The sequence below is a fragment of the Glandiceps talaboti genome, chromosome 8 (genome assembly GCF_964340395.1).
Source record: "Glandiceps talaboti chromosome 8, keGlaTala1.1, whole genome shotgun sequence".
NCBI lineage: Eukaryota > Metazoa > Hemichordata > Enteropneusta > Spengelidae > Glandiceps > Glandiceps talaboti.
This window is the reverse complement of record NC_135556.1, coordinates 9,278,162-9,305,239: the sequence shown is the minus strand read 5'-3', so window position 1 is coordinate 9,305,239 and position 27,078 is coordinate 9,278,162. Positions and strand designations below refer to the sequence as shown.

At 35.9% G+C, this 27,078-nt stretch overlaps 2 protein-coding genes across 2 annotated transcripts; one reads left to right on the top strand and one right to left on the bottom strand.

Moving 5' to 3' along the window:
• Positions 1-9,657: 9,657 nt before the first annotated feature.
• Positions 9,658-20,003, bottom strand: LOC144438794 (transmembrane protein 272-like). Its single transcript, XM_078127966.1, has 6 exons — positions 19,929-20,003; positions 16,411-16,471; positions 14,495-14,608; positions 13,842-13,913; positions 12,826-13,053; positions 9,658-12,516 (listed from the first exon to the last, which is right to left on the bottom strand). The coding sequence occupies exons 1-6, from the start codon at positions 19,953-19,955 to the stop codon at positions 12,332-12,334; spliced, it is 687 nt and encodes a 228-aa protein (XP_077984092.1). The 5' UTR covers positions 19,956-20,003; the 3' UTR covers positions 9,658-12,331.
• Positions 20,004-21,682: 1,679 nt separating this feature from the next.
• LOC144439006 (ependymin-related protein 1-like) lies at positions 21,683-26,673 on the top strand. The gene is made up of 5 exons (XM_078128244.1): positions 21,683-22,002; positions 23,460-23,544; positions 24,077-24,247; positions 25,146-25,300; positions 25,926-26,673. Exons 1-5 carry the CDS (start codon positions 21,751-21,753, stop codon positions 25,932-25,934), a joined length of 672 nt encoding a protein of 223 aa, XP_077984370.1. The 5' UTR covers positions 21,683-21,750; the 3' UTR covers positions 25,935-26,673.
• Positions 26,674-27,078: the final 405 nt, after the last annotated feature.

Here is a 27,078-nt window from a genome sequence, read left to right as displayed (position 1 = left end):
GAACACAAGCAAATATGTCCAGACTGCCAAAACTATGAAAACTAAAAAAAATAATAGACAATGTTTAAATTTCACATTTGGGAAATTGTTGATATGCATATATAATTATTGTTCAGGTCATTTTGCATGGTGCAACACCTGGATGGCTGCATGCAATAAAAGATTCAAAGAAATGTCCACAAATGCGGTAGATTTACTCATCCTCTGTCCTTTGCATTTTGACCAATACCTTTTACCTCTCCTTGCAAAATCAAATTTCATTGAGAACAAATGAACATGCAAATGGTTAGAAAGTTGCAGTGAAATGAATACGAATTTCACTAGTCATGTAGCATTGTTATTTTGAGAGTGTCAGATGAAAGTTAATGACATGAACATGGAGACATATATACATTGGGTGTAGGGCATCATTGGAGCAATACTTTGATAGTTACCTTAGAAGACTTATCAGAATAAGAAGACATATATGACAAACTCTTTCACGCTCAATTATGCACAGCACTTCAAAAACCTTCCACAACTTCACCAGTATGGTCAAACCATCTGTCTTTATGGCACAGCCTGAATGACTACATATATTATTGAATGCATCAGATGTTGATCATTTTGGATAAACCTTTTTTGATGCAAGTGTACAGAAGAACCTAACATCATGAAGTCCAGTAAGAAAATGTAATACATTATGTTGTATCAATAAGTTCTGACAGACCCACAGTTTATATTAACACATCACCCTCTGGTTTGTGTTGTTGGTTGGTTGATGAGTTGGTTATTTTGTTCAGTACTTGGATTTGTCATCATTTGGTTGGTTGGTTGGTTGGTTGGTTAGTTGGTTAGTTGGTTGGTCAGTTGGTCTGTTGAGGTGGTTGGTGTATTTTTATCTAGGTTGGTTTGTTGTCTGAGTTTGGCAAGTAGGTTGGTCCTTTGAGTTTGTTGGTTGGTTTATTGTTTAGTAGTTGGTTGGTTGGTTTGCTTGCTTGCTTGTCAAGTTCATTTATTTGCTGGTTGGTTTTGTGGAGCACAAATATTGTCGTACATCAGATTAGAAGGTGTTGTGACTATGTACACCATGGGTTGGTCAAAACTTGCTGATAACACAGAATGTACAGTTGCACTTTCTTTTTTGGCCTCTGTGATGTGTAGTTCTTCTGTTCACTTCTACCAACTTCAAGGAAAAAATGTTTATTCAAACTTATCAAAATCTGATGCCTTTGATATACAGATATGTTGTCAGTCAGGCCAAGCCATACAAATTGAGGGAGTAACCATACTGGTGAAGTTATAGAAGGGTTTAATGAACTGATGTGCCCAATTCAGTGTGAAAGAGTTTGTCACATTGCCATCTCTTTCTGATATGTCGTCAATGCCAACTGTCAATGTATTGAAACAATAATGTCATATTTCCTATATATGTCTGTCTCAGTGTTCATGCCATGAACTTTCATCTGACACACCCAAGATAACATGCTCCATGATTGGTGAAATTCATATTTATTTCACCATATCTTTTTTTGCCAATTTCATGTTTATTTTTTGTTGATGAACTTAGATTTTATATTGAAAAGTGAAAAGTACTGGTCACAATGCAAAGGATGGAGTATGGATATATCTGCAACATTTGCAGTCATTTCTTTGTTTCATTTAGCAATGCAGCCATCCATGTGTTGGCTCTACATACTGTTGTTTTTTATTTACAAAGCACTGACATTCTTTGTTCATGAGTTGCAAAATTCTGTCTGCAAGGTTAGTTGATTTCACTCTCTGTCCAGCTTTCCAATGTTCATCTTGTGTCAATCGACAGCTGGGCAGCATGATATTTTGTAGATACTGGATGATCAATCGTGATCATTCACAAGATCTCTATTATGTTCATCAGTTATAAACTAATGTCCAAGACAGAATGGTAATCTGCAGATAGTTAATGTATTGATTAGAATCAATTTATTGTTTAGCATGACCATGACATGTCTCACCTATATTTATATATTATATATCTTTCTACTCAGACAAAACAACAAAATCAAAATGTGCAATAGATGCCTGCCAGGATTCAAATGTGTTACAAACTATATGAAAAGGTATTTAGAGCTGATTGTTGTGTTACTTATTTTCTAATACATCTCTTTCTTACTTTCAAAACCCAGCTGTGAGTCTTTGTCTAGGTTTACTTGATCATTACACATTGTTTCTATTAAAAACACCTGTTATGCTCTCTACCACAGTTGGTTTTGATTTGATTGTCAGATAGTATTCTTGACAGATTAAAAAAAAATAAAATGAGGTGTCAAATGACCAACCAGCCTTCAAAAAAAATGCATACAAAACATGAGGTCACCATTACTTTATTGTCATGCATCCTCAATGGCACACAGCTGTCAAAATTGGTGTCTGCTGCCCTTCTGCTGATGACATGTCTCTCTTTAATGTGCACATTTATGTACATAGCTTGTTTAATGTCTTAATTTTTGCATTCATTGATACATAGATGTTAATGATTTTTGAATTGTAGGCATGAACACCCCCCTGACGAGAGCACCTCAAGTTTGAACTACATGTATGCCCAACATCAGCTACGGTTGCTGCAGAAATACAATCACAGACATCCGTCCATCACCAAGAACATGTCACAGTCCACAGCAGAGTAAATATTGTACAGAAGGAGGAAGAAGTCAAGACTACAATGTACCATTTATAACCAAGAACACTTGTCACAATCCACCGCAAGGTGTAAATATTGTGCAGGAAGACGAAGAAGTTGAGACTACCAGTTATGTCACCAAGAACACTCTTTGAAATCCACTGCAGTGTTAATATTGTACAGGAAGAGGAAGAAGTCTACCAGTTACTTTCAGGATTGGTCAGCTTGGCTTGGTAAGAATTTAAGACTTTCCAAGTCATTTGGAAGACTATGTAGCATTTGCACCAACAATGACATGTATTAAATGAGTGACCTAGAACATAGGTAGTCTTTGTAAGAACCAGAAGCTGTAAAATTAACAACTTTTATTTCATAAGTATTGTTCATATTGTCAACTTTCATGTGAAGCATGTATTTATAATCAACAAATCCATACACTATTCAGGATTGTTTATCAAAAATCAAATACAGTATCAACAATTACTAAAGTCTGCCATTATAAGGCTTATATAAACTGGTTCCAGTAAGTTCCCTCAAGTATAGCTGCCCCCCCCCCCCCCTCAAATAACATGTATTGACAAAGAAAAAAAGAACGAAAAATGATTACAGCTACTGGGGTTTCAATATTTGAGATTTCTTTTTAAAAGCCATACTGGCTGGACGATTTTGTTGGTTACCTGGTATATGACGCTGTAGGGAACATAGTTGTTAAGGAATCGAATATTCTGAGAAATTTTGTAATTTGTGAAAATCGCTGTTACTGTTTCTAAATTATTCTTGGAGTACGTTATTTAGCAAAGCCCTAATTCCCAGCCAGGACCACTGCCTTTTTACATGGACTGGAAGATTAGGGGCCTACGTGAACTCAGAACGTTCTGTAGAGCATGTGTGTGTGTGTGTGTGTGTGTGTGTGTGTGTGTGTGTGTGTGTGTGTGTGTGCGTGCGTGCATGCATGCGTGCATGCGTGCGTGCATGCGTGCGTGTATGCATGCGTGTGTGTGTGTGTGTGTGTGTGTGTGTGTGTGTGTGTGTGTGTGTGTGTGTGTGTGTGTGTGTGCATGTGTGCATAGCTTGAAATCACTGGACCTACTGCTTTTTAATGTATTTGTCTAGGTGTTACTAGGGTGTCTACTTTTGAAAATTGTCAAACACAAAGTGACTGTACCATAGTTGTTGATAAGGTAAAAAAAAAGACTTAAAGTTAACCCCAGATAGAGGTTAGTTTATATGTCTGGTTCTAGACTGTGATAATCCATTTGTTATAAAGATGATGTGCAAATTTAGTGGGAAAATGTGATATCTCATAGAAGGCTTGCACCCTAAAATGGTTGAACATTAATGTCAATTTTACAAAATGGGGACAAGAGAAACATAGCTACCACAACCACCATACTCCAAGCAACATGTTAACCAATTTATGTTGGGGTCAAAAGAAGCGAGATTAATTGGGTATTATTCTAATGTGAGATTTAATGGGTATATTATTCTAATGTGAGATTAATTGGGTATTATTCTAATGTTTGTAGTCCCCAGCAACCATAATAATGGCATATGCAACATTCAATGCTCAAATTATATCAACTGACATAATTAATTTCAGTACAGCAATTGTGATACAATGTTACTTAATTAGTGCCATCTTGTTATATTCTAAAACTACTTCTAAAACAAATGCCTTCTCACTCATTTGATTATGGAGAATATTTGCTGAGCATTTGCATATAAAATATGAATTGCTAGTCATAATTATCGAGAATTTGAATATCATTATTATTGTATTTATTTGGTAGACTCTGTTGCCCAGTCCTCTTGCGTATACTTTGGTCACCCCTGGTCTAGGCACCTAACCCTAACCCTAACCATTAACCATTAACCAAACTAATAAATTTAACTATAATCCTAACCATGTCTGTAAAAACTAACACAAACTATCTTTGGGTGGTTGCTAAACTTACGCAAAGAAAAAAAGCAACTTGGTCTACCATTTTTAATAAAATGTTGATTTTTGGGATATACTTATTGTTAATGTACGTTTTGTCTCATCATGTTATTTTTAATTTTACTCAAAGTTTGATCGAGATTAGAATCACTATGGGTGTCAGAAATAGTTATATGTGTACCACCTTTATGGGGGGGGATAGCTGTATACCTCTTTTATTGGGGGCTGTTATACATTGCTCAGGGGAACAGCTTAACTTTAACTTTGTGGAGGGGACACCAATACTTACACTACTACTTTCATGTGGGGGAATAGATATACAATCATACTTTTATTAGGAGACAACTACACTTTACTTTCAAGGAGGAACAACTGTACTACTAATTTTATGGGGGAGTATCAATAATACTTCACTTTTTGGGATACATTGTACTTTACGTTTAGACAATTATTAATACTTTTTGGAAACAGCTGTACTTTTGCTTTTAGAGAGTTAATACTACATTATTGGGAACAGCTGTGCTTTACTTTAATGTGGGAACATCAATAATTTACTGTTACGATTGAACAGGTATACAACATTTATAGGGGGGGTCAGTTATACTTTATATTGATTTGAACAGAGCAATACTTTGATTATGAAACAGTTACACTTTACTGGGGAACAGTACACTTTATTTTGCTTGGGGAACAGTTACACTTTACTTTGTTTAGGGAAAAATTACACTTTACTTTGCTTTGCTTGGGGAACAGTTAGACTTTACTTTGATTGGGGAACAGTTACACTTTACTTTGTTTTGGGAACAGTTACATTTTACTTTGTTTAGGGAACAGTTACACTTTACTTTGCTTTCTTTGGGGAACAGTTACACTTTACTTGGATTGGGGAACAGTTACACTTTACTTTGTTTAGGGAACAGTTACACATTACTTTGCTTGGGGAACAGTTACACTTTATTTTGCTTGGGGAAGAGTTACACTTTACTTTGCTTTGGGAACAGTTACACTTTAATTTGCTTTGCTTGGGGAACAGTTACACTTTACTTTGTTTAGGGAAAAGTTACACTTTACTTTGCTTTGCTTGGGGAACAGTTAGACTTTACTTTGATTGGGGAACAGTTACACTTTACTTTGGGGAACAGTTACACTTTACTTTGCTTTGCTCTGATTGGGGAACAGTTACACTTTACTTTGTTTTGGGAACAGTTACATTTTACTTTGTTTAGGGAACAGTTACACTTTACTTTGCTTTCTTTGGGGAACAGTTACACTTTACTTTGATTGGGGAACAGTTACACTTTACTTTGTTTAGGGAACAGTTACACATTACTTTGCTTTGCTTGGGGAACAGTTAGACTTTACTTTGATTCGGGAACAGTTAGACTTTACTTTGTTTAGGGAACAGTTACACTTTACTTTGCTTGGGGAACAGTTACACTTTACTTAGCCTGGGGAACAGTTACACTTTACTTTGGGGAACAGTTACACTTTACTTTGCTTTGCTCTGATTGGGGAACAGTTACACTTTACTTTGCTTGGGAAACAGTTACACTTTACTTTGTTTGAGGAACAGTTACACTTTACTTCGGTGGGGGGACAGTTACACTTTACTTTGTTTGGGGACATTTACACTTTACTTGGGGGGGGGGGCAGTTACACTTCACTTTGATTATGAAACAATTACAGTTTACTTTGATTGGGGACCAGTTACACTTTACTTTCCTTGGGGACATTTACACTTTACTTGGGGGGGGGGGGGGGGGCAGTTACACTTCACTTTGATTATGAAACAATTACAGTTTACTTTGATTGGGGACCAGTTACACTTTACTTTCCTTGGGGAACAGTTACACTTTACTTTGCTTTGCTTGGGGAACAGTTACACTTTACTTTGCTTGGCGAAGAGTTACACTTTACTTTGCTTTGGGAACAGTTACACTTTAATTTGCTTTGCTTGGGGAACAGTTACACTTTACTTTGCTTGGGGAACAGTTACACTTTACTTTGCTTGGGGAACAGTTACACTTTACTTTGATTGGGAACAGTTACACTTTACTTTGCTTGGGGAACAGTTACACTTTACTTTGCTTGGGGAACAGTTACACTTTACTTTGCTTGGGGAACAGCTACACTTTACTTTGCTTGGGGAACAGTTACACTTTACTTTGCTTGGGAAACAGTTACACTTTGATTTGCTTGGGGAACAGGTAAACTTTACTTTGTTTGGGGAACAGTTACACTTTGTTTTGCTTGGCGAACAGTTACACTTTGCTTTGCTTGGCGAACATTTACACTTTGCTTGGGGAACAGTTACACTTTTAAAGTAAAGTTTACTTTACTTGGGGAACAGTTACACTTTACTTTGCTTGGGGAACAGTTACACTTTACTTTGCTTGGGGAACTGTTACACTTTACTTTGCTTGGGGAACAGTTACACTTTACTTTGCTTGGGGAACAGTTACACTTTACTTTGCTTGGGGAACAGTTACACATTACTTTGCTCAGTGAACAGTTACACTTTGCTTTGCTTTGCTTGGGGAACAGTTACACTTTTCTTTGCTTTGGGAACAGTTACACTTTACTTTGCTTGGGGAACATTTACACTTTACTTTACTTGGGGAACAGTTACACTTTACTTTGCTTGGGGAAGAGTTACACTTTACTTTGCTTGGGGAACAGTTACACTTTACTTTGCTTGGGGAACAGTTACACTTTACTTTGATTGGGAACAGTTACACTTTACTATGCTTGGGGAACAGTTACACTTTACTTTGCTTGGGGAACATTTACACTTTACTTTGATTAGGAACAGTTACACTTTACTTTGCTTGGGGAACAGTTACACTTTACTTTGATTGGGAACAGTTACACTTTACTATGCTTGGGGAACAGTTACACTTTACTTTGCTTGGGGAACAGTTACACTTTACTTTGCTTGGGGAACAGTTACACTTTACTTTGCTTGGGGAACAATTACACTTTACTTTGCTTGGGGAACAGTTACACTTTACTTTGCTTGGGGAACAGTTACACTTTGATTTGCTTGGGGAACAGTTAAACTTTACTTTGTTTGGGGAACAGTTACACTTTGTTTTGCTTGGGGAACAGTTACACTTTGCTTTGCTTTGCTTGGGGAACAGTCACACTTTACTTTGCTTGGGAACCGTTACACTTTACTTTTGGGAACAGTTACACTTTACTTTTATAAAGGAAAATGTAGACATTACTTTGAAAATGTTAAAGGTTTGGCCAATATGTCAGTTGTTATATTTTTCGCCTTTACATTATCCTCAATTGTTCCTGATTATGTACTTTGAAAATGTTATGTTTGGATATTTTTGTGCCAAAGAAACCAAAGTATAGCAGTGTACTACTACATTGTACTGGGTACCATGGTAACTGAGCAATACTTGAGTAGATCTATGTCATATAATGTGAAACCTTGTCATCTCGAGATGTATGTATGCAGATTTTGTGTACAAATAAGAACAATTTGTAAAATAAAACCACTGTTACTGATTTCCCCATGTATTTTCCATTGTAAACATTTCAGTCTGGTTTCCACGGCAACCCAATTTTTCATTATAGTTATGTTTCTGAATATTGTTAGAGTATATGTAACAGTTTATATTGCCATTTTATAATTTCACAATTGAATTTTGATATATATATATTACAATTATATTAGTATGTTAATTATTAATATCATTAAAATCTTTCAACTTTTATTTTGTTTTTGAAAGTAAATATATTTTATAAATTTCAATAAAGCATTATTATACTTATTGTTATGACAGTGTCCATTCTTATTTGCTCCCACTAGGCAGAGTCAGGAGAGGGCTATGGGAATGACTGATATCTGTTATCAGTCCTATTCCTGATATGCATAAATCAAGTCCAATCATACCTTGCATACATTTTGTGTACCGCACATCACTTTATTTCAATGACATTTTACGTAAATTAAATTTCAATTCCTAGCTCTTGTGATTAGGCATAAAAAAAATTGTGTGGTTCCGATTACATTCAGTAGGTGGGGTAGGTAGATTTTTTATTATTTTTTTTTAATATATATGAGTGTCTAGTTCATATAGTTATGTTTTCTGTTTTCTATATATATGGTCTCTGTGTTATTGGTTTCTTCTCATCAGATGTACAGCCATTACACTGTACAATATCTTACCCACAACTCTCTCTGACTGGTATGCTTGGAGGTTCCTTATTTTATAACTTTTTCAATAATCCATACTTTTCAACATTTTAAGCATAGTAATTAAGTTTAATTAATATGTAGCAAAAGAACGCTTAGGAATCAAAAATAAAGTTATAAATTTTGTATAAAAATGAACTAACAACTAAATTAAGCATGTGCTGTGAATAAAACACTTTTCACTGCCAAAGTGTCAATAACTTTGGTAGTCAGTGTGTATGATGAGTTTTAGTATGTAAATTTCTTTTGTCATACCTATTCAAATAAATCTATATCTTTGGCAAAGTCATAACAGGTGCATATATTTTCCTTAGTTTCGTCGCAAATATTCTGCATGTCTTTCAAGAAAATCTGCTGACAAATTCCTAAAATTGCTACTCCTTCTACAATAAAGCACTGGTACCAGAACCAATGAAAATGGGTATTCAGAAACTCACCAGTGGCAATTCTACGCTTGCCAAATGGAAAAAATGTTTTTACAAAACCCTATACACTGGTGAGATTTGTCTGACTTCAAGGAGATGATGTCCAACACTACAAATCAGAGAGAGTTGTGGGTAAAATGTTGTACAGTGCATTACAGATTGGAAGAACAGTTACTGTCTTTTTCCGTTGATGATGATAAACTCATCTGGTGCCGCCTCATAAGCACAATTTGATATGTTGAATTTTGACCACCAGATGAAATTGTGGAGGTGACATGATTGCTTTATTATGCGACAGTAGTGTTGTTACAACTTTTTTTGTGATCACACGATAAAGAGACACACAATCACATAACTTGACAGAAAAGGTTTCACATTTATTATTGTTCAAAACTTGTTGGGTAAAATCATTGTTTTATCAAAAAAAAAGTAGTCATGACATGTAACCAATTTTTATACAAAAAACAAAATAAATGAGTTTTAATCCTCACCTCTGAGTTTATATGTGATTCTTTGCTTTATAATCATACCCAAATTATTTGGTTATAAATATAATTGTAAGAGGCACATTATGTTTGGATAGCAAGGTGATGGTAACCCGTTACAAATGGTAAGTGCTATGAATGAGTGGATAAGTGGGAATAGGATTCCGCTAACCCTAACCGCATTGTTAAAAAAGACAATAATCTTAAACTTGCCTATGCTGTCTTACACAAATCAATGCCCAAATTAAGTAACTCCGAAAACGAATATATCCTACTACTAGTAATTGCACTCGCATCCCGCCCTCTACGACGAGTCTAACTTTTGAAAGCAAACAAAAAGTTAAAGTTCGCAGTGACTGACCGATGATAAAGCACGCGACAGTGCTTCGAAACAACTGTAAATTACACAACTCTGAAACAAATTCAAGGTTGCATCGTGAAATGCTTTCGTTGAACAAAATTTAAAACAATGCCAGGTGTATGAGCGTATGACAGCTGCAGGCCTCTATTACACATAGTGAAATACCTGAGATAGCGTTAGCGGAATCCCATCAGCACTCGTCGATGACGAGTAGTTTTTTTTAAATATATAACAACTGAAAATAAGACAAACAGAATTTCTTCTTTGAGTTGCGTTTTGATAAGATGACAATTTCGTTAGTAGGGTTATCACTATACACGTGTATATAGGTGAAACACATGTATACATACAACAACACAATGGAAGTTTCATATCTTATAATGAAATATATATATACAGAGAAAAAACCCTGAAACCATATACTATATAAGGGGCTCTACAACAGAAAAAAGTCCAATATATATCATATTAGTATGTACATGTAAATCCATTACAATGACGTCATCCAGAGCAGGATTCGAAAGCTATTAAATATTCATGAATGTAAATTACATTGGTGACATTTGTTCTGATATTCAAATTTTACGATAAGTACTAGTCACTGAACGGACTTTTATTCATTAGCCTCGAATCATGCTTTGTATATAGCCTCAAGACTGTAAGATACGCCGTGTCGCTCCGCCCTCACTGGCCTGTCCTATCCGACCGATGTGTGAGGGCGCCCCATCACGGAGTACCTTCCAGACTTATAGCACTACTATGTGGAATGGAATGGAATTATTAGCCCTATTGAGTTGTATTAATTATCTCAAATCAATCACTGATATATTTATCGTGTAGAATGATCTTCAAAATAACGCGGATTATTATCTTTAATATCATAGTAAATCATCATGATTTGAAATCATCAATCTTTGGTAATCAATTGTAGCAAATAATCATATTTAATTGGTTATATAACTTAATATGCGTTTGGCAACATTCACGTTATGTTACTACGTTACCATGCAAATAGACGTTGCATAAAAATGTCACTCAGAAATTCACTGTAAGCAAAATCACGTGAATGTTGTGTGATATGTGGTTGTTCATTTGCATGTTAAACGGAAGAGTAAAATGTACTACTATATAAAATGCCCATACACTAGAAACCAGTTGACTTGAAACAAAACATTGCTGGGTTCAACAAAAATGTAACATTCCAATTCAAACGTTTTATCGTCTAGCTTTACAAAATATCTTATATTACCAACATTGCTACATTTTTTAAAACTTGAACGTGATAACGTTATCACTGTCTTAAAAATTCCTAGCAAGGTCATAATTATGCATTGTAACAACCTTTACTTTCTTCAGGTTTTCAATATGACACTTCTACCAGCAATGTTAAAGTGGCCACATGGATGAGGATTGGGTATTTATTTTGGATTTTTCATTTATATAACAAATTTCATCGTGGTTCATTACTTGAAAATTTAACGTGAAACAACATTGACAAAGTATGTGTTTTATACTCAATACATTGCAAAAAAAGTTTGTTTTTCAACGTGTAAAAGGGGGGTTATTGTACGTACAATAACAAAGATTTTACATATGTATTAATCTTTTGCACGTTATTGAGTTATAAACAGGGACTTGGCATATGTTGTTTCAAATTGATTTTTCAAGTAGGAAGACATGATGAAATTGTTTATTGATTATCATCCAAAACTAAATACCCAACCCTCATTTAATAACAGTTTGTCGGTGTGAGACGATAAGACCTAGAAATGTTTGTTAGATTTTTGTCGCGCAAGATGATAAGATCTAGCAATGGAAGTAAGATACATGGCGCCAGACAATAAGATCTAGCAATGAAAGTAAGATACATGGCGCCAGACAATAAGATCTAGCAATGAAAGTAAGATACATGGCGCCAGACAATAAGATCTAGCAATGGAGTAAGATACATGGCGCCAGACAATAAGATCTAGCAATGGTAGTAAGTACATGGCGCCAGACAATAAGATCTAGCAATGGAAGTAAGATACATGGCGCCAGACAATCAAATGTAGCAATTGGCCTTCATCATATAGATACTCTACTGAGAGAGAGAAATATAGGGGGGATAACAATCATATATTACAGATTTTAACCACTTTCACAATCTAACTCTAAGGGACATTCTCAAGAAAGCATACTCGGAAAATAATGACACTTCAATTCCTACTCTTCAAGTACACAACGTCAATGGTCTATCCAATGACGTAATCCGCAGGCGCTCTCCTTTGAACTCAATTTTTGCCACCGACACAGGCGGCTATACATCCACATAGTATACCAATACAACATGCCAATCCGGTGAATATGTAGGATGTCGTCATCAGCCAAAATGAGAACAGATACAGAGTCTTATCACAGTAGTTTTCTGTTTCAGAGTCGTAAGACGGTTCATGTGTACGATAGATCCACACATTACCTGCAAACAAATGATACATTGAGGAATTACGATACATTATCAACACATGCACACACACACACATACACACACACACACACACACACACTCTCTCTCTCTCTCTCTCTCTCTCTCTCTCACTCTCTCTCTCTCTCTCTCTCTCTCTCTCTCTCTCTCTCTCTCTCTCTCTCTCTCTCTCTCTCTCTCTCTCTCTCTCTCTCTCTCTCTCTCTCTCTCTCTCTCTCTCTCTCTCTCTCTCTCTCTCTCTCTCTCTCTCTCTCTCTCTCTCTCTCTCTCTCTCTCTCTCTCGCTAAGCCATTATATTCCTACCTGCTATGAACCATGCCGTTAGGAACAGAGAGATAAGACCAGAAAAACAGCCAGTACAACATCCTGCGATACCGCAACCACCATCCCCTTCGCCTTCGTCTTTATCTCCCCTATTTCTAAGACATCCACACATCGATAAAACACATACCGCCAGCGAACATGCACCGGCTACGATTAGGTATATGGGTATATATGGCTCTGCTGGACAATCGTCTTTATTCATAGCACCTGTAGAGAATGCATGATAAGTAAATAAGTGTCTTATCGTTTGCCACCATGTTTTTCTTGGATGATGAGGAAAGAGGGGGACTTCTGTACACCTAGTACGCCGACCTGTTCTGCTCGATACTTGACAAATGATCCAGCAAAAGAAAATAAACTGTGCAGAATCGACAGTCAGAACTCAGACCAATAGTTTTCTATATAGTAAGATAGTGCAGTGGTCTGAGCTGTTTATGTCTATTTCTTTCAGAGGGGATTTACAACGTTGTATATACTAGTACTAAATTGAAACACAATTTTAGCATTTACATGTATTTGTTTCCAATCACACCGTGCCCATGGTAATTGCCCATGTATACTTCACACGCATGCGCAGTGGTGGTATAACCATGATGTGATTAATATTTTGTGTATTGTCTGTCAAAACATAGACCCTCCGCATGGTGTATTTGATGTTGTCCTTGTTTATCAAATCACCTTCTACAAGCCTGGGAAAAACTGAATCAGGTCTGACTGGGTATTCTACACAACTGAGTTTCCTTTGCTGTTAAACGATACACTAAAAGTAAAGGAAACAGTAAATGCGAAATAGAGACAAGATATTTGAAGAGAAATAATAAGATTGTGAAAAATAGCGAAAAGCCAGAAATAATGATAAGGCAAAAATCAAACGGAAATGATATAAATCGGGTAAGTTTTGGCAAGAGAAGATGACCATTTTAGAAACTGTAGGGGACAAGAATTTGTCAACTATGGATATGCCTAGGGATGGTTGTTCACCATTCTTTACTTACCCATGACGATCATTGCAATAGGTATTGCCATCAGGATTCCAGTGACGATAAAACAGCCAAGAAGTAATGCAGCTGAAAGAACCAAACATATATAACATTACATAACAATAGATGAATTCATCACTACAGTTCAAGGTGTGGATGTGAAAGCCGCATAAACTGTAACAGTAACCTTTTTGTCAAGTGAAAAAGTACCAGACATACCTAAACTCATACTTACACACATACACACGTGAACATGTACAACACATATATATGCATATATACATACATACATACATACATACATACATACATACATACATACACACACACACAAACACATACATACATACATACATACATACATACATACATACATACATACATACGTACGTACATACATACATACATACACACACACATACATACATACATACATACATACATACATACATACATACATACATACATAAATACATACATACATACATACATACATACATACATACATACTTACATACATACATACATACATACATACATACATACATACATACATACATACATACATACATACATTACACACACACACATACATACATACATACATACATACATACATACATACATACATACATACATACATGTACATATTACACGGTTTCATTTACCTGAACCACATACGATCTTGAACACAGCCATAGCAAAGTCTTTTGTTCCCGTAGATTCTTGTTTCGCCTTTTTAAGACGATCCTTCATCGTCTCTTCATACGTTGGTGGGGGATCTGTAAATCATAATTACTGTTTGTAAACATTCGTCAAAACAACGTTCCTAGTCTTAGAGTATTATTTGCCATTAACTTGTATTTCTATCATCATTATTAGATATATAACAGTACATCGTGAAAATTATGAAATGACATTCTTTCGTTCCATGTTTGCCATGTTACAAGCTGACGGTAATGTAACGGTAACTGTTGTTTGCAGCTGCTTATATTCGTGGTTATTTACCGTGTGCCTTGTGTTAGATAGTATTATTTCAGTTAAAGATAAAAATGGTGACGTCACAGATGTCGGAAATTCTCGACCAATTGCTATTACTACTGTCATCTCCAAACTGTATTAAATTAGTATGCGATCGTTTTTGTACTTTTTGGACTGATTATAAATTTGGGTTTAGAGAAAAAGTGTCTTTCTACTTTTGTTGTTATAATCATCATAAATAAGGATGTTCATTAGATGCTATAATACTATTGCCTCTGATAGGGTAAACCACTGGACACGTTTTCGTAAACTGCTTCGTAGAGGTGTACCTATTTTCAATTTTACCGGCACAATTTTAGATCATTGGTATCCATGGGCTGTGTCGGATGGGGCTCTGTTTCATTTGAACGGGTTTTTTTTTTTATCTGTAATGGTGTTAGACAGGGAGGCATTATATTGCCCCGTCTTCCACGTGTACATTGATAATTGAAAGTAACTCGCTAAACTGAAACGAACATTGGTTGTCGCCTTGGAGGCAAATGCACCTATCGTCTTTTGTACGCAGATGACATTGTTCTGGTATGTCCGTCAGTTGAGTGCCTCAGGTGTCTTCTACAAACCTGATGGAAATATGCCAGACATCATCATTTTCAATGCAAAGGAGCCTAATCTCTCTATTAATATATTTCACCTGAAAATTTAACATTTCAAAATATACCTCACATCAAACTTAATAACACTGTGTGTTGTCCTTTGTATAACCATTTGTATATATTTAGGAGTTATCTTGAATTGTACTGGTGACGATAATAACGTCATATGAGATATCCTTATACCAAAGCCAATATGCTATAATCCGTAATTTTGGGAACTGTTCATTTCTTGTCAAGGGGTACTATTTTAAGTTCATTATTCGTCTACGTAAACTTCATATTCATGGAGTGTTTTTTACTCTTAAAAATGTATTAACGATGTCTGTGTTGCCTATAACAATGCCATTACAATATTGTTCAGTATTAGGAGGCTAGGGAGTACGAATTTCAAACGGTTTAACTTTGACCGTTAAAAAGAGCGAAAATACTACTGCATCATTATCCGATTATGGGATTTTAAATAAGTTCTCTTTTATGGCTTTTTAGACTCGTAAGTGTGTAATGTTCTCGAAATAAACAATATTAATAGATTTTAAAAATAGTAAATAATTTTGCATGTGCCTCTGTCTTTGTGCGAGTTTTGTTCAAGATAATTTCCCACACTACTTTATCAAGATAACACATGTCCTATTGAATTTATGTTCCGTCTTACGCGGATTGTTACCGACTATGGACAACAATGCGTAGAGCTTGTTTCACAGCAGCAGTAAATGAACACAAAGTAACTAAGAGCTTAACTTGTTTCACAAGACCCCCTACGGGTAGAGACTACTTCTTTTATCACGCAAAGCGTACGTGCACAGTTGTGTACAATGCCACTTTAGAAGTATTTGTGTAACAACATTATGTCATGGAATCTGAACTGTTGACAGTTGGTATTTGTACTTCGTGATTTGCTTTTACCAGAAGGGAAATAATCAACTGCAAGGAATCATGTAGAGTAGCCGTACCTGACTGTGCTGCATCATAAGTCGGGGGACTTTTACCAGCCTCAGCATCCGAATTCACTGGCTGTATTAACACGTGCATGATTGAAAGAATAAAAAGGGAAAACATTAATAACTAAATGAATGAATGAATGAATGAATGAATGAATGAATGAATGAATGAATGAATGAATGAATGAATGAATGAATGAATGAATGAATGAATGAATGAACGAATGAACGAACGAATGAATGAATGATTGAATGAATGAATGAATGAATGAATGAATGTGTGTGTTAGATAGATAACTGATATACATGATTTGTTTGACACACACACACACACACACACACACGTAGAAATATACGTTTGATTGGATATTAATTAGTCTGTAAGGTATGCCATGCCGGGACGCCCTCACACATCTGTCAACCCCGAAGGTGAGGGCGGAAGGACACGATGTATCTTACAGTCTAATTGGATACATAATCGAATATTACCAGTAATTGAATCGTACTAGAACAGACAAGCAAGAATGATTGAGTTTTAAAAAATAATGTGTGTGCGTACATGTATGTATGTATGTATGTATGTATGTATGTATGTATGTATGTATGTATGTATGTATGTATGGCACGGTATGTATGTGTGTATGTGTATGTGTATGTGTATGTGTATGTGTATGTGTATGTATGTGCATGTGGGGTGGGGCAAGTATGCGCCTGTAACTATCATTTGAACATATCCATTTCAATTCTAATTTGGAATTGACTTTTTCGTTGAGTTCTCATATCAATTTCGCCATTTTCGAAATCCATGCCAAAATGTGTCTTGTCTCAGAACTACTGCACGACCAATATTTCATATAACACATTTGCTGTATACAATTGATTAATTTACTTTGTAAGAAATGTTTAACATATTGAATGACCTGTTACCGGTCCCGAGATGCATTGCGCGTCTATCCATGCAACCATGTATTGTGTACGTGCTGAGGGGTTAGCACGTGCTACTCAGGCTGATGTTGTCAGCTGGCCGTACATGGGTTCACCTGTAAAATCACTGTCTGTCATTGATGGCGTTCAGTCCTTGTACCATAATCAATCAAAATCAAAGAGGTCAACATGCCGTTCCATCATTTCCTGATGAAAATGTTATTTCAAACGTAACAAAGACTAAATATAACAACATGAGCGACGTCGTCTCGCGCAATGCATCTTGGAACCGGAAAATCTACTATTGAAGGCACACGATTGACGTATATACTATCTCAAAGTATGTCTCGGGGATAGTACCGGAACATTGTCTTTCATAGTGATTAAAAAGGTGAAATATTTAATAATATGTAATAATCGTGTAAAATCGATATGTTGCTTAATTAATGTAATGTGATATAATGTAATATGTCCTTGCCATATTTCCGCTTGACTAGAGGTGACTTACGCAACAAATTATTTTTATCACAAACCTCAGACCACTACTAGTAAATAGTGGTCTGAACACAAACTAAGAATAAAACTACTCCCTGTGAGTAATAGGTCAAAGGGTATTCGGGTAACCTCGGGCAATTTCGGACATGTGATGTCCTAGTCTGCATCTTACTGTATAAATTACTATGACTCATCACCATAATTATAGGACCTACGTGAAGTATACATCTAGGTTGTGATGCCCTATATAATGTCACGTGGGTGACCGTACCCCCACCCCACCCCACCCCCAGTTTTAGGGGAACGTATACCGAGTCTACTCAAAATAAAGATTATGTATCACTTAATTGCATGGTACAACATCTCATGGCAGAATACTAATACATAAAAGCAGAAATACCAAAATTTACTTTCTTAATATCACACCACTTGAAAGAATATATCACAATTTTAATGGCTATTTTGGGTCAACCTTCAAACAATGTATTCGCTGTTGAAAAATTCCAAAATCATTGCAATGTAATTCAAAGGTCAATTGATTTTCATACAATTTGACGACACATTATAAATGACAGGGAACTGAGAGTCACTACCCTTTTTGAAGGTCATTCGAACAATTACAACATGCAGTTGTAAATATGCATGTACACAGCAAGTCTCATTTCTACATTTATATCTTTTATCCGTGAGGTAATCACTATTGTACGACCTTGTAGAGGTCATACACCAAATAGTAAAAGTCTCGTGCTTGTGACAGGGTTACTATTGGCAAGGTGTGGTTAAGAAAACAAAGCACTGAAACAACGAACAAATACGTGTGTAGGTGTAAATGTATACTGTATTTGTTCTCCATTCCTCGATACTACGCATTGTATCCAGTTACACATCAAGTGAACTTCAGATCTGCAGAATGTCAGAAGAGTTTTGGCGTACGCTTTTTACTAGGGGATCTAGACACAGAATCTAGAGTGAACTTTAGGGTTATTACCTGCAATAATCACAATGACAATGTATATCGACAGGTATATGTCACCACCCCGGGTCACCACCCCTCCCCCTGTGTCATCCATGTTGACATTTCGCAGGTATTTGCTAACCGGCGCATCTGTGCATGTAGCACAAGGCCAGCCGGGATTTGCTGAATGAACTGCAGTGTAACTGTATCTACATATTGACGTTGCAGGTGTTCCCCAAACAATAAACGTTTTTACAAAGACTCAGAAGTCATGTGACACACCTTGGCGTACTCGAATGCATGTTGACAAAATGGTGTTTGCTGTTGCTGGCGTTTGCATTTGCTAGCAGTTCTGTTAGTCGCTAACAAAAGAATAGACATTTAACTTGAGTTGCTAGCGGGATCGGCATTTTGTATAGCAGGATTGCATTGGTTAGCTGTTATGTAATTAACAGAGGTTCAACTAGGTGATTTAGAACATCGCTGTATTAGTAATACTTTGGATGTCGCTAATTGTAACAGACTGTTTGATATCGAATTTTCTTACATTTTCACTTATTTTTATAATCTATTGTTCCATTACTGCTTTAGTATACACGTTCTCTTCCACCCTTACTTATTCTTTAAGAAGTAAACTTGGAAAAGAATATACAGAGTGCATGATATTTATGTAGTCTTACTCAGCACCGAGAAAGTAGAGTACCTTGGCCTGCTGTTACATGTGTTATGTCATCAGCACTTGTACTACAATCTAAGCAGATAACGACATGTTACTGCTTCGACTACAAGGACTTCCCTCAGGCTACATCTTATGATCAACTAACTACCCCATTTTTACACGTTCAATTTATTTTCTAGGCATAGCTGAAATACAATATCTGTGGAAGTCCTTTGTGCCACAGTATTTGTCCCTACGTACTGTACGTCAACATGAAATTGAAATGGTATTGAAACCGACAACGTCCACCGTTACACAATACGAGTGGGGAATTTATTTAGTGACGCTGAACATTACCGTTGCTTGCTTGCTTGCATGCCTCTCTGGACCGTGTCAATAGAAATCAATCAATTTCAGCAAAAATCAAGAGTTATTCCCAATTGTAATCTAATACTAATTATTCGAGTACAAGTTGCAAAATATACAGACAGCACTGACCTGCTTCACTTCGCCCATTTCCTCCATTTTGTCACCTTCTACTGAGTACGACTCCTTGGTCAGTGTTAACACAGAAACACCTATTGATGCTATTCACGCCGCTGAAACCAATTCTTAAGCAAATCGATCGAACAATCAGTGTAAGTGACGTATGCCGTATTGTACTACAGTGTAGACTTTACGACATAGATTCCGGGCTGTGTAAATACAGCCCTCTTTTGTCAGCTATGATTTTTTACGTTGTTAACCGTTCCAATACTTCTACTTGCTGAGACACCTCATAGTACATATTTCGGTCAACATTCATGTATCTTCTCTACGTCATGCACTTGGTGACTCATCAGAAATTAACAGTTCCTCAAAAGTACACGATACCGAAAAAAGACAACGTTAGCATGCAGTGTTATAGGACTATACAAGACGAGCAAGACACTTTTGTTGTTTCTCAACAAAGGCAATGAAAAGCTAGATTCAAACAACAATAGTCGTAGAGTGCAAGAACGACAGTAATAAACATTCAGATGAAAAGACTTTCCACTTTGGACTAACTACAACTTTTTTCTCCATGTACATATTTTGAATAAAAATCATAAATACGAATGAAATCATTCGAAAATTCCATTGAATTTCAACCTGTGTACGTGTATGAGAAATACGTAGATGGTTTTACAGAATCAAATGCTTTCGAATATCCAAGGTACATTGAATTTAATTGTCTGCCTTTATCAGGTTCACTGCTTATAAAATCACACCATTCGTGGTAGTTGAAGGACCCCCATTCACAGACCAATATCTCTCTTCCAAAATTGAGTAATAATGTTAACATGACACGATGCATGACCAATTTCATCATGATTCGAGTCACGGCATTCACCTGGAAAACGAATGTAAACATCGGACCATTGTGTGGTCCCATTGAACGTCCATCCAAGGGTACTCACCGGGTTATGAATGTGCATCAACAATAACTCCATTTTTCCTTCCTGGGGATATTTTGTAGAACAAAATCAAAGTACACAAAATGTTAGTTTACATCTACTCAGTGAAGGCGGGTTTGTTCAAGGATAAGCCAAATGTCCAAGTTTGAATGAATTTCTTAAATTAAGATTAAAATTTCACATAATTTGATAATGTAATACACACACATGTACATTTTATATATATATATATATATATATATATATATATATATATATTATACACACATATATGCACACAAGTACATTATATATACACACACATATATGCATATATATATATGAAAACAAATATGACGAATATTGCTAGATTTAAATTTCATTGAGCATTTACATTTGTTTTGATAATTTAATATTTTTTGGTACTTAGGCAATATCTTATTGCATGCTTCAAATTCCATGTTGCAGATGAAGATCCTACCACAGTGACGTTTAGTTTAGGGTGGTTTTTTTTTATTTATTACACCTCCTCACAGGCAAGTCAAAATTACACGCTAAAATTTAAAAATAACAAAAATGGCAATTCGGACTGGCAATAATACATATCACACAAAATACTAGTAAACAATTAAGATACAGGAGCACCTTTCGCGTCGCGGTCATGATGATGTTGCGGTAGTTCGTGGCAAGTCGTCCGAGACATAACCTTCAGACGGATGCAGATCCCTACAAAATAATGGAATTTTCCGATTACGTCACTAATGTTATTTCACATGATCCGATCTTATGACGATTGCGTCATAGTTCTCGAACTGTATATAAAGGCCTCTTCACCGGCGTACCAGGTACATGACTGGATTTTAGCTTCTGTTCGCCGCATAGAGCTTCAGACCACCCGAACAACCATGAAGATCCTACTTATCCTGAGTTTTGTCGTTTATGCCACAGCTTCTATTTGCTGTCCCCCAGTTGAACAATACGAGTATCGTATAAACGTACGTGGTGGTATCTACTACCCGACGTATAAGTTTGCCGAATTGCAGGATACAACCATGTATTCACACGTCGATATACCAAACAAAAAGGCGGCCTTCGAACAAATCATACACACTAGTGGTAGAGTGACACATTTAAAGGTGATCAAAGATTTCAACCAGGTAAGCGACACGAGAGAGCGCATCGGTGTGTGCATGCATGAACGTAGTGACTCGGTAACTGTGATTGGGGATGGAAATCGTAATTATACCATATAGGACTCGAACTAGGAAATCTCAGGTCTTGGGTCTCAACTAAATCAATTATCTACGGAATGGTTTTTTTAGCACAACTGAACTGAGGTTTAGTAGTGATATAGGGATCGCCCGGAGTCTGACTGTCTGTCTGTCTGTCTGTGTATATGTCTATCTGTCTATCTATCTGTGCGGATGTGTGTGTAAACAACTTAAAGTCAAAAACCGCTATGATATTTGGTGGTCCATTACTACCTTGGGTGTCTCGTTGGGAAATTGTTCAAAATCAAAATGATCTTACCACCGATTTGTGATGTGAGTCAAAAAATGTGACTTTTGGTCAAAAAACTTAAACTCAAAATATAAAGGGCAGATTGCGCTGACATTTGGGTGAAACATTCTTCAGGGTGTTTTTAACAAGAATTGTTCATGATATGATGGTCCCATCAGTGATATGCAAATTAGTGCTAAAATGTGCCAGAATCACTGAGCAGATTGGGCTGAAATTTCATCAAGGGATGTATGAACGAAGAAATATTAAGCATACAATGATTCCATGAGTGATATGCAAATTAGGTGTAAAAATGTTCATTTTTGGTCAAAAACTTATATCTCAAAAAGTACTGTCAATGAGTATGAAACTTGATTAGATTTTCTGAGTGTTTTTCTGCAGATTTTCTTCAAAACATGTTGACAAAATTGGCCCTAGCAACCATGACCACACCTTTAGCAACAACCAAATGACGTATATTTTGGTCAAATAATAGCATCATCTTGTAGGCAAGTGAGTAAACATTCAACCATGACCACACCCATAGCAACAGCCAAACGGTGGTGTATTTCACAAAGAGAACAGGGATTCCTAGACAATTGAAAAAACATTCAAACAACGTATGCAAATGTGCCTAGCAACAAGACCACGCCTATAGCAACAGCCAAATGATCAAGTATATTGCAAAGATATCAGGAATTCATACACAAGTGAACAAAAACATTCAAAAATGTATGCAAATATATCTAACAACATGACCACGCCCATAGCAACAGCCAAATGATCATGTATATCGCAAAGATAGCAACTTGATTGGATAGGCAACCGGCATTCAGCAAATGAACACCTATTGTTAGCATATGGATAAACATTTTTACAAACTGTACAGTTGTGCTACAATGTCATTTGCAGTATTTTTTAATTGTCCTATTGTGGATATGTGTTGTTATCTAAAATGCCATTCTCATGATGTAATGTAATATACTTCAACTACTACATTGCGTATACAAAGCTTCATCAAATGAACACATCTATTGTCTCAATAATAGACCCAGTAAAGTCCCATAGAATATAATTTTAGATGTTGTAAACTTTGTGTTCTCATTGATTTCAGAAAGTTGACTACATGATTACCGATGGGACTACGTGTACAAAATTTCCAATAGAAATGAAATTTGAGGATAGTGTGTGTATTCCAGGTATGTATGAATGAATGTACAAAATGAATGAATGGATGGCTGTGTGAGTGAGTGAGTGAGTGAGTGAGTGAGTGAGTTAGTGAGTGAGTGAGTGAGTGAGTGAGTGAGTGAGTGAGAGTGAGGGAGTGAGTGAGTGAGTGAGTGAGTGAGTGAGTGAGTGAGTGAGTGAGTGAGTGAGTGAGTGAGTGCATGTATGTTTGTGTATGTCTGTATGTATGTATGTATGTATGTATGTATGTATGTATGTATGTATGTATGCATGCCTGTCTGTCTGTCTGTCTGTATGTATGTATGTATGTATGTATATATGTATGTATGTATGTATGTATGTATGTATGTATGTATTATGCACCAAGATTTTTATCATTACACTAACCATGTAGGTAATGTATTATAGTATACCCATCATGTACATGAATTCCATGTTACCCCATATGTGTAGCATACCACAGTGCTATGTACTCAATCATTATAATATGACATTGAATGATTCACATGAATTTAACAAACAACAAATGTTATGGTATTACAGATGATGCAGAATTACTTGGGACATATGATTATGCAATGGGTAAACTGAAAGGTAGTGAGTACAAATACACCTTTAAGCAGTTGGGACAGATTCAGACTATTACTCTGACTGTCACAGAAGATTGTATACCATTGGCTCTGCAATCAGTGGGCACAGATGAAGCTGGGACATGTAAGTTGATATGAGGAGAATATACCCATTTACAAGTACTGACATAACATTTTAGTCATCACCCTTGTAATAAAAACACAGGCCTCTTTGCAGTATATTAAAACACTGGCCACATTAACTGACAAATACATATATGTAGGCTTCGGTCATCTGGTTAACATCTGAGGTTACGATGTGAATATATATGGCTTGATTTCTTTATTTACTTCTGTGTGTTGTTTTTGTTTATTGTTTCAATTTTGTTGTTCTTTATGTGAATGAGGTGCTTAGTCATGGAACAAATGAAAGACAATAACCTTAGGAAATAGTATAAATAAAGAAATCAAACCATATTCACTGTGACTTGTGTGAATGGTCTTTGTTACTTTGTAGATGCATTGAGAGGAGCAGTCGATTTAGATAGGATTGTTTTCTACAAGTTGCTATATAAAGGCTTTTTATCACTTGCAGTTTTTACTTTACTACCAAAGTTTACAACAGAGATTGATTGTATCCTACTCTTTAACTATTTCCTATGCCGATTGTTATTGTTATCATCAATTTGCCTACCGTTTTCAGCTTAGCTTATCTTACTATTTCTTCGTACTGATGTGTCATTTATTTATTTTTATAGACTGCCTTATTTTTTTCCGTGTGATGTATATTGTATTTGTGATGCATAAGTATATATATTTCTCTGCAATCATGTAAATTTCCCGGCAACATAGATAGGATATGATCATTGTTGTTTGTATATTGTATGACAGGTGTAGCAAATGTTAGGCAAATGAGAGTAGGTGCCTTGAGAAAAGAAAATAATACACACCCCAAACATCCCTCTATAATAGAGGGGATGTGAGTACATCAGGTATTTATGTAAACACATTTATACAGGGACATAATACTTTCATTCTTTCAGTCGAATATACAATCGGTGGAACCTATGTTAACATCACTGAAGGAATCAAGGACCCATCAGTTTTTGATGTTCCATCGATTTGCTCCTATAAGGCAGCAGTTTCCCCATTGAAGTCAGGCCAAATGAAGTTCAACAATGTAGTGGAGATGAATATGGTAGGTAGTTTGATAGTGCATACAGTAGTTCAATGTAATAGGAATGTAAACACATTCTAGCAAGAGTTTCATAACTTGCACTGTCCTGTTACAGTGTAATGAACTCATCCAGTACCTCGGTTTCTCATACTATACTAAAATTATTCTGTTACATTGAAAAAAGCTTTTTAAAAATGGTAAAATGTTTGTTATTGTACATGCAATAACAAACATTTTACACATTATGTGCTTCTGCAATTTATTGAGTTACAAACAAAGACTTTGCAAGTAGGAAGTTATGATAAAAATTATTTTATAAATTAAAAATCCAAAGTGAATACACAGTCCTCATCCATATGGCCACTTTAAACCATAGGAATACCCATTCAAATCTGTCTAAGTGTATTTCACAACAATATTCACAACTAGTCTTGTTATTGCAAACTATAATGTCTTACTCTCGAGGATCTAGGAAAAGTACATTGTTGGCAAGTGTTACCAAAACTATACCTAAGTTACAATACGCCTTGTTTTATCTTTTTTGTCGTCCTGGTTTCCTGTGTATATCATCATTTATATCATATGTTTCTTTTGCCTTCTTATTGGCTGGCTATTAAGCATTGTTTCTATTCTTTTCTTTGTCTAGGACAATTGAGAAATGCAGCATGAAGTAGACCAAGCTAGTATAGACAATAGTGTTGTTAATGAAGCGAAGATATTGGCCCAGTCACACTCTTTTAAAATTATACTTTCATGTCTCTTACAAAATAAACAAAAAAAATTGTTCTGGTCAGTGTGGCCATCATCATACAGTCTGCAGATCCGTGGGGGAACACAAAAATAACCCTCCCTACATCAGTGAAGACAACTTCGCCAGTTATGAACAAGCAAATCCACATCCACATACGAACTTGCTCTAAAGTACTAATTTAAATAAAAAGAACAGTAACTGCCATTAATAGTAGACTAAGTGACTTGATCATGATTTGTTTAGAATGAAAACAATATAATATATTGATTAAATTTCCGTTGTATCACCAATTTAGACAAAATGTCTTGACCAGCAACAATTTTCCTAATCTTTAGCCTAGTATATCATACCTTTTCATCATAATAAAGGTGAAATGATGATACAACCATAAAAACAATGGCAAAAAGTCTTTGATGACTGATATTACAAATCATCATGTCTAAAATGTACGATGATGTCTGTAATAGTGCTAGACCCATGTCAAATTATCACTTGTAGGGAATCATGTCGCAAAGGCGGAATAAACGATAAATTGTACAGTTTTGTCATAAGCCAAAAATATATACAGGGTTGTCCTCAAATATATTATAGTCAGATATAAACTTTTGCTCATATGTGTTTCAGATTGTGTTACTAGAATTGTTTCCGTTTATATCCTCACAACAATAAACATATGTGATTTAATTGTATACACATGTAACAACGTTTTATGCATTAATTGCCTTAAAGCGGTTGAAGCAATAAATCCACTATGTTCAGAAAAATAATAGAAGGTGTCTCACCATCTGTCAAGTTTGAGTGGATGGACAAAATTGCAATGAGGCTTTGTATGAGCAATTTTTTTTGTATGCAAGATAATCATGAGCAATTGTTCAAAGCAAATTAATCGAAGTTATGTGTCCTAGGATCTCTGAATTAAAGAGGATTCAAAAAGATCTGTTCACTATTGATTTACCTATCTGGTGACGTGGTTGTTGGCGAAGAGCGTTCCACACTTCTAAGGATATCGTTACGATATTTCTGTGAGTGCGTTCGTAGAACAAATATT

Bases quoted from the DNA above. Each gene is read 5' to 3' on its own strand.
- LOC144439006 (XM_078128244.1), top strand. From the start codon at position 21,751: ATGAAGATCCTACTTATCCTGAGTTTTGTCGTTTATGCCACAGCTTCT. The intron at 23,545-24,076 runs GTATGTATGAAT...ATGGTATTACAG, and splicing joins GGATAGTGTGTGTATTCCAG to ATGATGCAGAATTACTTGGG. The intron at 24,248-25,145 runs GTAAGTTGATAT...TCATTCTTTCAG, and splicing joins CACAGATGAAGCTGGGACAT to TCGAATATACAATCGGTGGA.
- LOC144438794 (XM_078127966.1), bottom strand. From the start codon at position 19,955: ATGGAGGAAATGGGCGAAGTGAAGCAG. The intron at 16,472-19,928 runs GTCAGTGCTGTC...GTGTTAATACAG, and splicing joins AAATGGGCGAAGTGAAGCAG to CCAGTGAATTCGGATGCTGA. The intron at 13,054-13,841 runs GTAAGTAAAGAA...CATTCTCTACAG, and splicing joins TATTGCAATGATCGTCATGG to GTGCTATGAATAAAGACGAT.